The sequence below is a fragment of the Apteryx rowi genome, unplaced genomic scaffold (assembly GCF_003343035.1).
Source record: "Apteryx rowi isolate R43461 unplaced genomic scaffold, aptRow1 scaffold_883, whole genome shotgun sequence".
Lineage (NCBI taxonomy): Eukaryota > Metazoa > Chordata > Aves > Apterygiformes > Apterygidae > Apteryx > Apteryx rowi.
The window spans coordinates 233,593-247,343 of NW_020451186.1; the positions used below are offsets into that span (position 1 = coordinate 233,593).

General features: G+C 39.1%; 2 protein-coding genes across 6 annotated transcripts in view; one reads left to right on the forward strand and one right to left on the reverse strand.

Annotated features, from left to right (window-relative positions):
• Window positions 1-13,751, forward strand: part of FYCO1 (FYVE and coiled-coil domain containing 1) — a 43,680-nt gene that overhangs the window by 16,687 nt on the left and 13,242 nt on the right. For 2 of the 4 annotated variants that reach the window (XM_026090931.1, XM_026090932.1), the window contains exons 12-13: window positions 1,304-1,509; window positions 1,903-2,047. In XM_026090931.1, coding sequence (XP_025946716.1) covers window positions 1,304-1,509; window positions 1,903-2,047 — 351 coding nt within the window. Of the gene's footprint in view, window positions 1-1,303; window positions 1,516-1,902; window positions 2,048-2,492; window positions 3,589-13,751 lie in introns of those variants that run through there. The other 2 variants (XM_026090933.1, XM_026090934.1) reach the window with 2 other exon arrangements.
• Window positions 5,890-13,647, reverse strand: CXCR6 (C-X-C motif chemokine receptor 6). Of its 2 annotated transcripts, XM_026090935.1 has the most exons (5): window positions 13,009-13,647; window positions 11,643-11,743; window positions 11,419-11,496; window positions 10,124-10,190; window positions 5,890-8,395 (listed from the first exon to the last, which is right to left on the reverse strand). In XM_026090935.1, the coding sequence occupies exon 5, from the start codon at window positions 8,370-8,372 to the stop codon at window positions 7,338-7,340; it is 1,035 nt and encodes a 344-aa protein (XP_025946720.1). In that variant the 5' UTR covers window positions 8,373-8,395; window positions 10,124-10,190; window positions 11,419-11,496; window positions 11,643-11,743; window positions 13,009-13,647; the 3' UTR covers window positions 5,890-7,337. The 2 variants fall into 2 exon arrangements, with proteins under 2 accessions (XP_025946720.1, XP_025946721.1); XM_026090936.1 differs by lacking the exons at window positions 11,419-11,496; window positions 11,643-11,743; window positions 13,009-13,647 and having other exon boundaries at window positions 10,124-10,989.

Here is a 13,751-nt window from a genome sequence, read left to right on the forward strand (position 1 = left end):
AGTTTCTAATTTCTGGAAACCAAGAAACTGTACTAGAGAAAGRATCACTCCCTACACACCATGTTTCTTATAGTCTTTCCTCAACCTGACCACTGACCTGTGCATGCTGTAAATAACATTCACTAAGATGGTTTTGTTACTGTGATTAGAATATTCCAGAACAAACCCAACATGGCGTGCAACTATAGATATGGTTACCTGCCTTAGATGTATTGAGAGATAATTACCAGTTGCACAGTAATCTTTAAAAGAGATAAAAAGTTCGTATTGAATTAGTCGCTCCAGAGTTAGCCTGATTGGAGTCATTAGTTACTTGACTAAGATTTCTTCAAATACTTTTAAGTTCAGATAGTACATTTAGTACGTTTCAGGGTCTTAGTGATATACTGGCTTTGGCTCTTTACTGTGCTTTACCCTCATTACCTGATTCATCATGTAAGGCGTGTAGAACTGGGACTGTTTCAATTGCATGTTAATGTAGAGAATGTTCCATGGTGATTAAAAAATAATGAAGTCATTTCCAGCAGCAACTTTCAAATTACTCATTTCTACTAAAACCTGTGAAACCTGTTCATGTTTCCAGCAATACCTACTAATGATTCAAATAATTATGAAAACCAAAAATGCTAAGATTTCATAATTGACAGTAATCTCTGCTAGGTGCTTTTCTTCATGAGATTCTTAACATGTTCATTAAAATGTATTTGACGGGTTTAATAATGACAGGCTGTGGAGGGAGGAAGGGCAGGATCAATGAATGTGCACGTATGTCTCCAATATTGACTCTTCTTCCCTTTCTGAAGGGGGTGCCAGGGTGATAGAGTAGGTAGAGGCATATAGACTTGTTCTTATACTCATTATAATCAATTAGAGTTTTGCTATAACTGAATATGAGATTTGGCCTGTGTAATATTATTAAATGCATATTCTTTATATGTATTTAATATATGTATTATTTATTTGTATGGCATGTTTGTGGGTATTTAATTCTTTTTATGTATTTCTTTATATTTAAATGCATAGTCTTGGTTTCTTTTTTTTCATTATTTTTATGTTTTTTCCATTTTCCCTATTTATTAAGAAAACAAAGATTGAATGTGCATTTCTGTTCCTCTTTTTGTCAAGAAAGCTTGCTTAATCTGAGAAAGCAGCACAGTGTGTATTATGAGTTTGCCATGGTTGTAATTTGCAGGCTTTTACAGTGAGCAAGACCATTATGACAAAGCCCCGGGTTCTGTCACGTACATTAGGTCCACCTATAAGTGATACCATTCTTACACCTTTGTTTTTGAATCATTTCTAGAATGTGTGGTCGCATTTTCTGCTATTACTGCTGCAACAACTACATGGTGACAAAGCATGGTGGGAAGAAGGAGCGTTGCTGCAGAGCTTGTTTTAATAAGCCCAGAGTGATTGTGGACTATACAGATGACTCTGGGTCCAGTGCAAACCAGGAAGGATCACCAGCTTCATTGGAATCACCAGTGTCACCAACAGAGACGGCTTTTGGTTAGTGTATGTTTTCACATGCTGCTGCGAAATAAGTAGGGTTCTTGGACATTCTCTGAGAAACCATGTGGTCACCTCCACCTCATGAACCTGCGTGCTCATGGACTGTTGTCAGGGTGGAATTGGTCCCATCACTGGGTTTTGTTAGTATTGCCACAAATCTGTATGTAGATTAAATGAGGGTTAGTCAGCCTGAGGATTTCAATTGGTTCTTAGTAGTTGCCTAACGCTTCTGTAAAGGTAGAAGAATAGCCCAGTATTCCTTCTTAAGGGTTTTATGTTGTTGTTGGTTCATTGCTTGTTTTTTGTTTTTTGGTTTTTTTTTTCCCAAACAACCACAGATACTTGTGCTGATGTTACTGATGTTTCTCTTGATGTTCTTTTATGGCACAGTTGCAAGTGAAGCCTCTAAACCACCAGATGATGCAGCGTTTGATATAATCACTGATGAGGAGTTGTGCCAAGTACAGGAATCAGACTCACTCCACAATGAAAGTCAGATGGAGGGAGAGTCTCTGGATCAAAGTGTGACGGATCTGTGAGTAAACACTGTTTCATGGAAACATTGTTTCATGTTTCTTCTGGGTTTTATTTGGTGTTGTTTTTTGCCCTTAATGGGGATAGCCAACTTCTGTATGAAGAGAAACCACTTCTGTTCCCAGCCCTATGTTCAGTAGACCAACACGAAATAATTTTGGCCTGTTTTCACAGTCAGCATCAAATCTAGTAAATCCAAATAGGTCTGTCCTCTCCCTCCACCTGCTTCTCCACAGTACAAAGAATTAGTCCCAGTTCTGTGCTGTAAAAGTCAACTCGCAAGCCAGACTAGGTCACTGGTTGTTTGCCTGTAATCTATGGTAGGAGCTAACAGATACTCTCCATCAGACCGATCATTACTGTGGGTGGAAAAAAGAAGCAAAAATCCTTTTTCTTATGACAGATTTCATTGAAGTGAATGTGAAATAACTGGTCTGTCTCTCTAGGATTCCTTACTACTTTAAAGAAACTGTTAACAGAAAAGAAAAAGAACATCAATTGCATAGCTAGATCTGCCACAGCTTCACTCTTTTTTCATCAGAAAATGAGAATAAATGCATATTTCAGTCTTTTTTTTTTTAACATTTGTTTCTGCATAAATTAGCAATGAGGAGGAACCAAAGTCTACTGAATACTTGAGTTTGCAACCTTTATGTTGTACTATTATAGTTTAATGCATATCTGTGTTTGTATAAAACTTTCATTCAAGTATTTTTAAAATTCCCTTCTGTAGAGTATATCATGTTTCAAAAATGAATAAATTTTGCTAATATTATTACTTGACAAAGTTGCAACTTTTATATATTTGGAAAAAAAAAAGAAGAGCAGTTTCACCTAAACTCTGTACTTGTTTTGCTTCTCAGCAGAAAAATCAGGGTGATAGATCTAAATGCTAAACTGAAAATAGCTCCAGAGTAACCAGCCTGCTATTGAGAAAGCATAGCTAGTCTCTTTTGCCCTCAGCAGACCCACTTCCTGCATAAACCACAGTGACTTGCTATTTAGATAGAAGGCAGACTATACAGACTTGTTTATTTGGAAAAAAAAAAATCTCGAAACTCTATGTTTTGTTTCTTGGCATAAAAAGTTCTGGGTATTCTGCCTATTTTGTATGCCATCCACAGTGATAATATATTTGTGCTTATCATACATGGAGCAGACATGAATGTATTCAGCTTCACAATGCTTTTGTCAAGTTAGTATTACCTTTGTTTTACAAAGGGACAGCTTGAAGTCAGGGTGGTGGGGTGTTGTTTTTTTTTTTTAGAGATTGTGTAAAGTACTACTTCTTTGAGTTAATGACTTAGGAGATTTCGTGCTGTCTGCAGAGGGGACATCAGAGGAGAATTGGCTCTGGAACCTACAACCAGGAGAAAAGAATGTGTGTCTGTGACTAATTTTTTGAGGATTTTTTTTAGAATCTTGCCCCACAAAGTATTCAGGCTGAAAGGAAGAATTGCCACTAATACTGGAAGACTGCTCTTGAAAGGCTCCCCCCGTCATCTTACTTGCACTGTACAATCTTTTAAAGGTTATCTRTCTGCAATAGTTCACAATATATAAGCAGAAAAGCCAGAAAATAAGTGTTGTATTTGGTTGTTTTACCCATTGTTGCTCTTGATTCTTTAGTATTGCAAGCGAATCCTGCGGGGGTCCTAGTATAGTCATCCTTTGGGTTTGAGACATACTTTTCAGAGAGCGCAAAGTGTACCTGCCCTCCACCATGGCAGTTATGAAGTTTGCAAGGTCTCATTAGCTTGATAACTAACCTACCATGAGAATGGCCTTCTTGCCAGGCAGATGACTTGAGCATCTTGTGATGATCGCATGGTTTTGTGATATGAGAGGGATGCTGGAACTGATACATGAGTCAGATGATGGTGTGACACCTGTGGTACGTGCTTAAGAAAAAAAGCCATGAGCAGTGTTGCCTATTACAGCGCTGATGTTTTCACACTTTTTTCTGTGGTGAGGAGTGTATGTGTACCCGAAGCCTGAGCGTGGCTCAGTACATGAACAATATGCAGTGTGTGATACCATGGGTATTTTAGGGTAAGCATGCCAGAGCCGCTACACTGCGTCTGACCAAAGGTTCAACTAACCCCCTGTCCTGTCCTTGACAGCAGCCCATAGCATATGTGCTGATAATTTGCCAGTGTGTTCTCCTACCTGCCAAGGATCTGCAGTTCAGGGACTTTCTGAGCTACTGGTTTTGGTTCTGCAAATTTCTTGGCTGTCCTAGACTGGCAGGCCACCTTGACTTCACATGGACCTTTGATCTTTTTTTGGATAGTGTCCAGCTAAATGTGGCCTGATGCCAGTTTGGAGACTTCAGGTAGTCTTGAAGTATAAGTAATAAACCACCATCATTACAATAATGTTCTCTTTGCAAGAAATTCAGTATATGGGGTGGAATTTGCTTTGGGATTGTGCCTGGGAAAGACAAAAAGGATCCAAGATTGTGCTTGCTGGATGCATGTTTGAGGATTGCATACAAATAAATAAGTTACCAGTTACTTCTTAATTGGGATTCTGCTGAAAACAATCCAAGCTATCCTTTTTTGACAGTGATTTGAACTAGCTGGTGCAGCTCTGAAAGGGAGGGAGTGGCCCAGAGAGGTAAGAGAAGGGAGGTTGGCCTCTCCAGATTGATAGCAAGAAGGTCTGCCGTAGGCATCCTCTGTTGCCAGAGTTTCTGATGGCCTTACTCTGTCTGAATGCCTGGGTGAAGTTGTGGCACTGGCCTTACCTTATTCTGAGTGTGAGTCCTAGCTGGACTGGAAATGGGAGCTGGGACTCAAAGTGGTGAATTTCTTCAGTGACATTGTGTTTTCTGTCTGTCCCTCTTTACTACCTGCTGTACTGTTTTATTTTTTGCTTGTTTTCCTCATTTAACTGTGCCACTATCATTTTTTCCTTGAGGTGACGTAAAATGATTACTGTAGCATTAGTTCATAATAGCAAATTTTGAGAGACTGCCTTTATTGGTACAAGTCAGTTCAGAATCAAATAAAACTCACCTTGGTCATGAGCTGCACAGGTGTGTGGGAAGGTAAGCTGTATGCGGTGCCTGCATTACCCTGACTGACACTAAAGTAGCTTTCCCTCTAGTTAGGAGTTAACAACAGTCTCTCTGTGCTCTCAGTTCTGTGATGCGATTTTGGAGCAACCTGGTTGAAATCTTAATGTGAGAAGATGAGATAATCTTTTTCTATTGTGGTTGTATCACACTACTTCAAGGCTGGTGGGTTCTCTTTTCAGGTGTTGTGTTTTTAAACTGCTTTTATTTCTAATGTGTTCACATTTGCAGATTGTGTCCTAAAGCAGAAGCCGGGATACTCTTTAGCACTGTGTCAAAGTCCCCGGAGTAAACCAATACACTGTGTTTCCATTTCAACATATTGTAGAAATAACATGCCTGGAATAAGTGCTGCAGCAACAGAATCAAGATCATAGACAGTAGAAGTTTAAAAAAGTGTTAAAAAAACAGTGTTAAAAAAAAAAATCCACTACCATTGTATGGGGAGCAAAGAGTTTGTTCACAGTTTGGTACTGCTGTTGGTAGTAAGGACATCTCAGCTTGTCTACACTGTGGTTGCTTTGGTTTGGGTTCTTTTTTCCCCAATGACTCATGACATTCTGTCCTGACCTAATTACAGCTCACACGACCAGGCTGGTTGTCAGCATAGCCCAAAGGGCAAACTACATAGCAATACACTGCGTATGGTCTGAGGCATTTGCTGCCCTGGGCAGAACCAGCTGAGGAGAAGAGTGGGGATGGGAGCACGTCTCAGCACCCTCCCCTGGCAGAACCTGCCTCTTGGCTGTGTGCCGAGATAGCAGTTTTACTTGCCACACAAACACGAAGGTAAAGCACATTCCTTCCTAGTTTTGTTTTTAAGGCTGTTGCACCATTTCATTATGGGAGAAGCAAGAGTGGTTGTGTAGTAAAGGGAGGATTGCCTAAGCAGCTGTTTTCTAAGGGAAAAAAGTGACATTGGCACAACAGTGACAATAGGGTCAGGTGCCACTGAGCGGGAGAGATCTGGTAGGAAGGCCTGAGTGTTAGTGGGAAGAAAAGGAACATACAGAGTGATAACAGTTACTGCTAAAATGATTTGAACAGGTCAGAACTGGTATTTCAAAGCTGCAATGCAAAGGACTTCGAGCTTGTGGGCTGGGCCCAAGCTAACTTCATCATAGACAACCTGCAGCCACATAAAGCCCTCCCTCTGCTCCTCTCCAACCTCCCTCCTCCTTTCCTTTCCCCATTCCAGTCTCCGCCTGTGCTCTATTTCTCTCTGCAACAGCTTTTGCATGCTTCTGCCTCATTTTGCACTGCTCCCTGCCCACCTTTTTGCCTTCCACTGGCAAGTGGAAAGGTCCAGGCTGGAAAGCAGTGGGGGACACTGGGAAGGAGAACAGTGGAAGGATCCATGACTTTGTGGCATTGGGAACCCATGTGCCAAGGGGGTGCCAGGAAGAAAGACTGGAATACTTTTATGCTGCAAAGACAGTGTTGGAGGTAGGGTGAGAGAGTTCAAGTTTCAGGAAATATTGCTGAGTGTGGAGAACCCAGGTGTGGTTTATCTCTTGTGCTGAAATAAAGTCCAGTTGTCCGGCAACTTGGGCTCCATTTTCCAAGGTGAGATATACAGATGTGTACGGGAGATTGAGTCCACAGACCTGATGTTTGATGGGGGAAGGCAGATGAATATGCTGTTTTATTACAGAAATTTTACACCACCACTAAAGAAGTAGAAGGGGTGTGGAGGCCTTCTCCCAGCATGGAAAAATACAAAAAGAAAAAACAAACAAACATGAAGCCCAGATTGAAATTTGTACATTTTTAATCCAAGAATTCTCGTCAAATAAATGAGCTGAACTAAAATCTGTAATGTCTTTGAAACAAACTCATAAATGCTTTTGTTAACAAACACCTCTCAAAAACCAGCAGGCCAGAGGTTTGATTAAGTGTCTCCAGCCTCTCTGGAGTCATGAGGTCCAAGTCTGCTTTATGTCATGAAGAAAGGAGTTTTATGGCATTGTTGTCTATACCTGTTGAAGAACTTCTGCACAGTTAACTCAGTTACCAGCTTTGTCTTAGGATCAGCTCTGGATCCTAGAAAAAGCAGGAAACACTGAAGTGTTATGATTAAGATACATTGCCCTGTAGCAGATCATGTGTCTTTACTAATGGGATTCTGTGACCCCTTTCATGAGTGCTAGCTATCTCAGTATTAAAAGAAAAAAAACAAGCTGCAAATAGTTGCCAAATTCTCTAGGCAGTTTTACAGCGGATACATGCTTGTTGCATCTGCATTATTTGAGGCAGTAAAAGTTTTAGAGCCTTCATCTTCAGTGGTTTGCCCCTGTCTAACAGTAACTTGCCATTTGATGCATCTTGACTTTTTAATCATTTTCTGGAAATTCTTCCTGAATTTCACCCCAATGAAGAAATACAGAACAGGGTTGAGGCAGCCATGGAAATAAGCAAAAGCTTCTGTTATGATGATTGCATATTCAAAGTTGCGGTTCAAGTTAAAGCTCCAATCTGTGATCTCTATTATTCTCAAGAAAGTGTAGGGTGTCTGAGTAAGAATAAATGTGGCAACTACAGAAAATATTCTTTTCAGAGATTTGTACTTCTGAAAACTCCTGGCGTGCAATAATGTTTTAATGATTAGTGAGTAGCAGATGGTCATGGTTAGCATGGGGATAAAATAGCCAAGGGCCAGTTGGATTACTTCAAGAACCAATTCTGTGCGATGGTTTGGGTAGTTTTCCTGACATATTGCCTTATCAATACGAAATGCCTCACTAAAAATAAACTGTGGTGTGGCAAAGGCTAGTGAAATCACCCAGATCAAGATGCAGATTAATTTGCCCCGTGTCATTCGTTTGGTTTGACACATGTGTGCTTTGGTGGCAAAAGTAATAGCAATAAGCCGATCGAAGGTTATGCAGGTTAGAGTTAACATTGACGTGTACAAATTCAGAGTATACAAGCCCCGTATAATATGACATGCCACAGTGCCAAAAGTCCACTCCTGAGCAGCAGAGTATGCCCAGAATGGCAGGGTCCACAGAAAGACCCAGTCAGCTATAGCCAAGTTCAGCAAAAACACATCTGTCAGTGTCTTCAGTTTCTCATAGAAAACTAGTATGATAAAGACCAAAGTATTTCCTGCTAGCCCAAAGATAAAAACGCATGAATACATACAGGGCAGAAAGCTTCTTGTAAATGTGTAAAAATTGTCACTTCCAGTTTCATTGGGATCAGTGGCTGAGAAGTCATAAAAGTGATCAGCCTCTGTAGTTGTCATGTTGCCTTCTTTTTAAAGGCAGCCTGTAAAGAGACACATTGAATTTTTTTTACTTGGCAAATAATTAAATCCTAATGCATCCAGGAAATAGACAAAATCCCAAGTGTCAGCAAATAAGAGATGTGGTGAAACACCCACAACAGATAAACAAAAACAAACATTTATTTGCTGAAAGACAAGTGTCTTGACAGTGAAGACCCAAACCCAACAGCTGTTGGATTTAAACACATCATTTGTTAGAAGATTTACACTGATGGGGACTCAAAAGCATAAACAAGACAATTACAAAGAGGCTTCTGAAAACATAAAATATGGATTAAGCTTTCAAATACATCTGCCTTTTAGAGTGTTTGGACCTAGGGATTTTGGAGAAAAACATAAAAAAAATAGGATTCATTTTGCAAAATTCGGCCTTGTGGCTCAGATTTCAGACACCCTAAGTGTCTGAGTTGTTTGTGTTGTGCTTGGGTAAGACCTATCTCTAAAAGTGAGGTTTGAATCTTTGTAAGTGTGCTTTTTTGGGCTTGTGGTTCACCCTGAGCTTTTTATGTAGACATTAGCTGCATGATCAGATGGTGGCACTTCTTTCTGTCCCCTTCTCAAGTGACTTACTGGAAAAATGGAGGATTTTCATGAATGTCTCTTCCCTATTTGATTTTAAATAGTCTGTTTCAAACATTTGTACTATTGTCATGGAAGTGGCCACTTCTGCGTCAGATCCTCTCCATCAGTCACACCCTTTCTCTAGAGTTGATGCTACATAACTGTGACCTCTCCAAGGCAAAGAGCCCGTTTGTGTCGCCCTCAGTACCTGTGAGTAACAGAGCAGTAACAACCAGATTTGCAAATAAAGAGCCTGACTAAATGTTGCTATTGTTATTCATAGGATTACATTATTTTTTGATTCTGTTTGCATTACCTGAAAGCGTGGCAAATTTTTATTATGAATATTTTTTTGTACCAGAAGTGCATTGTTCATTATATGTTTTTCAAAAAGCAGTTTAATCATACACTTGGAAGGCAGAAACTGTATAAAAACCAGAATACCAGGCTACAGTGAAACACCACAAATTGTAGGCCCCCTCCTAAAGGAGACAGTGCCACCGTGGATAAGTGCAGAAGAGCCAGGCTCTTGCCGAGACGATTACTTGTCAGTTTAAACTCTCTTCTAATTTGGCACATCTGTGACTGCCTTTGAAAGTGCATTCTGTAGTGTAGCTTGACTAGTTTAGCTGAACAATTTGTAGTCCCTGGTGTTAGCAAGCTGTTAACCTTGTAAATAAAATCTTGTGCAAGATAGTTTAATGAGGTTTTCAAATATTTAGCCTAACGTCAAATGCCTTCTCTCTTGAACCACAAAGAGCGTGTTTCTGTGAGACTAATCCAGCTACAAGATTTTACTCAGCATAAGATTAGCAGAATTCAGCCCTGAATCATTTGATCCCTCAGATGGGCTGAAAGGTCTCTCCCGTATGAGTTGTAATGTACAGCAGAGTGAATGTTACCAGAAAAAGTAGTTTCAGCTGTGGGGCCAAGAAACAAAGTCAATGAAGTCTATTAGTCACCAGAGAGKTACTATAAAACTGTGTGCCCTGCTGAAAAGTTACTGGCTTTTTATAAAATCTTCTATTTTTCAGTTCAAGTGATGGCCAAGCGCAGGATCGAGATAACCAGCAAAAGAAAGTTAGGCTTAACAAGGTGAAGACAACATATACTGAGACACATGGAAGAGCTTTATTCAATATACATACTCTTTGCGACAGTAGTCAGCTGCTATTTCTTGCCTCTTTCTTGTGAAGAAAGATGCTTTCCTCTGAGCTGAAACAAAGTAATTCACCATGTACTCAGTTAAATAGTTTGACACCCTAACAGCACTTAATAACCCTGGCAAAGTAATACAGTTATTTCTGGTATCTAAGCTTCCTGGAAATTAGCCTTTGGTAGAGTCTTCTTGACTCATCTAAAAGAAGTATTTTTAATACCTGATTTCAATTTGTAATAGTTTTTTTGCCATAATAAGATGCAGCATTCACTGTCTGGACAGTCCAAGATGCCTAAAACCTAGCAAACTTCTTTTCACGTTACATTAGTGTTCTTTGTAGGAATTTTTACATTCAGGTAATAATACCCTAATATGGTTTTGGTGAAAGCAGATGGGAGTTTTACTACTGATTTAATGTGGAGGCCAGGCTAGGATAATTTTTGAACTGCAGATGTGAAAGATTTTTGTTTATGTACCAATGGCAGGCAGTGGCTTTCAATATTCTGGTTTCCCCCACACGCTACCTTTGTACTGACATGAGCAAATCTGTATATTAATGGAGAACAGCTACCATGGAAGAGATCTTTCTCAGCTAAAAATGTTTTTTAACATGCCATGCTCTTCACATTTTTCAATTGGACTCTTAAACTCAGGGTGTATGAATCATGTTTTAGCAGAGAGGCTGGATGGCTGACACCATCAAACAGATAGCAAAGGATTAAGGGGAGTCCTTGAAAGTGAACTTTCACCTGATATTTTAAAAATTTGTTACTTTCATTTCATGAAAAGGCCTTAAAGACTTTGGTGTTCTTTCTTTTCCTTGTTGTTCCTGTCTGGATGTAAGCATGTAAGTTCCTTCTCCTTCAGGAAAAATGAGTCTCAAATGCCTGACTGATTACTATGCCCTCCACTTAAAAAAAAAAAAAAAAAAAAAAGTAGCCCTATGCGCATAAAAATAGGTTAACATTGCAGTTGAGGTGAAGCCAAAGTAGAAAGTTCTAAGCCAAATGTCTTTTCTGCTAGAGAGCAATAAGGAACCGAGAAAGAGCTGCTAAAGCTGAAAATATTTTTTAATCTCAACCGTTGTGCTTCCTATTAGCTGAAGTTACAGTTCTGAGTTGTTCAATAAGGCTCTCCTAAAGGCTAATTCTTTGTTATGAGGCTGAGCTGTTTCTGGATCAGCTCACCACCTCTGCCAAGTATTTTCAAGCTTTGCTACTGAAAATGCGCTGCCAGTATGTATAAGCCGGTACTGAAATGAAAAATGGAGGAGCAGATCCTTACCTCGTGTAGACCAGCCTATCCAGTCCAATAAAACACAGACCAGTAAGCTTTTTCTTTCTTTTTTTCAGTGGATGGTAACTTGTAAGAGAAAGAAAGACTAATAATTTATGGGCTTTTTGTTTTTTAAGAAATTTTGATTTATTCATGATGCATCGTTATTATCATAGCTGATATTTTTTTCTAGGCAGAAACTCTTAAAGTATTACTGCCTGTTACTTACACACCTAAGTTAGAATCTGCATTATATGTTGTCTCAAACTTCAGAGTTGCTATGCCTTGTTGATGAAGATGTTCCAGTTTTCCCCAAAAGAGAGAATCTTTCTACCTGAAGTGAAATAGTGGAGAAAGCACTGTATTAAATAGGGAGGGAGGGAGGGAGGGATGGGGAAGAAAATTCCATGGCCATGAGGTCAGTGAGCAGGATGAGTTTATTTGCAGGAAAATGTTGTTGCAGTCTGTTTGGATAGAATTGCGAGAGTAGCAAATGGAGGAAGTGTTTGTTTAGGTTCTAAAAAGATCTGAAATGTTAATTGAAACTTACTTTGGATAGGAACATCATCATGGATAGAAAAGTGAACTGAAGAGAGCCATATAATGTCCATTGTGTCAATACAGAATTTGTTTTGAGGTCTGGTTCTGTTACAGCTGACTTTCAAATTAAAGAAATGGAAATGCACACAAATAATGGAGAGTCAGAACAGGCTACTCTGATTATCCTGGCATAGATAGCTCTACTCCTGTCACCAGAAGAAGGCTACTTATCATTTCCACCACTCTGGGCATTTAAAGTACCTGGGACTGAGTAAGCCAGGAGCATGTAGGCTCACTGTTAAAGGGGCTTTTTGCCATTTGGTCTCAGTGATCTAATTTCTGTTGTGCTGGTCAGCTGTCCTGCTTTAGTAGCTCTGTCTGAAAAGCAGGGTGTAAAGAACAGTAATGATCTTGCCAGTTTATCATTTCTTTTTTTCATAGGGTTCCAAACAGAAAAGCCAATATAGACCACTCTTTTTTAATAAATCAAAATAAAAAGTAATTTTAGTATATAATAATAATAAACAGAATGATTTGCCATGACTATAAACATAGGCTATAAACAGAAGAATGGTTAAATAATGCTTGTCAGCATCATGTGATGTGCCTTGCTTAAAAATCATCCATTTTCACTACAATGGGTTTTGAAGATTTTAATTGGAAAAGGGGAGTTTGTCTCCTATATATATTTGTTGGAAGAGAGAAGAGGTTTTCAAGTAAATACCAGCTGGAAAAACAGATTCTTGAGCATAAATAGAAAGGAGGAGTTTCTCTGAGTTTCAGATACCCCAAAAAATTCTCTAAAGGACTTTAACAAATGTAAACCAAAGAACTCCTGCAGTACCAGGACATCCAAAAAGATTTAATAACAAAGCTAATGCAAACACAGCATCTTCACTAGTTTGAACAAAAAATGTACCCTTTCTGTTAAATTTTGCACCTCAGGATGGAGAATACCTACAATACTAACAAAATCTTTCAAGTTTGAGTGTTTTTCAATCTTAAATCTTTTTTTTACCCTCTAGTTATTCACCTAAAGTCAAGAAAATAGTCACTTACTAGACAATGTCACATCTTGGGGGACTGCAGCCATCTATCTTTCGGAGGAAATCTGAAAGCAGCAGTTTGCTTCGTTTATCTGTGCCAAAGCCTGTGCTGTTTCGTCACAACTTTTGTAGTTGTTGACCAAAACAACGTGATGTGAAATTACTCCTCTGTTTTGATACGCATTCTTGAGTGATACTGCTACAGAAACAATAGTACGAAGAAGCTGTGTTCTCAAGATTTGGTGGAAAATATCTGTGTTTCATTTACACATGTTCATTTTACTGAAATGACCAGAATCAAGTTGATTTTTTTTTTGAAAAATTATTTGCAGAATTAAATATTAATCTGTATCTACCACTTACCTTTTTTTAGCTACTCGTGCATGTTTTGTGACAGCTACTGGACAACACTGGTTTTTTCTAAATTTTTTTTCTAGTTCTTATGTTTCTTCTGGTGGAAAAACATTTTAGTGACAGTTTTCTCTCAGGCTTTATTTTTGTCCATTTCAGAGGAGCAGAACATAGATGGCTAGAAATATATTGTGCTGATGGCTGTCTCCAAATGAGTCTTTGTTCAGTCCTAGTTAAAGTTAGTGTGTGTGCTAGATTTTATTTCAGAGACAACAAAAGAAGCTGAGAAGGCCTCCATACATTTAAAAATTTCCTAGGTTTATCAGCAGTTTATCAGCAGTGCTTGCTCCCTGAGTGAGCCTAACTGCTCATGATACCCTTGGGAGACTCCTCATCAGGAGCAGT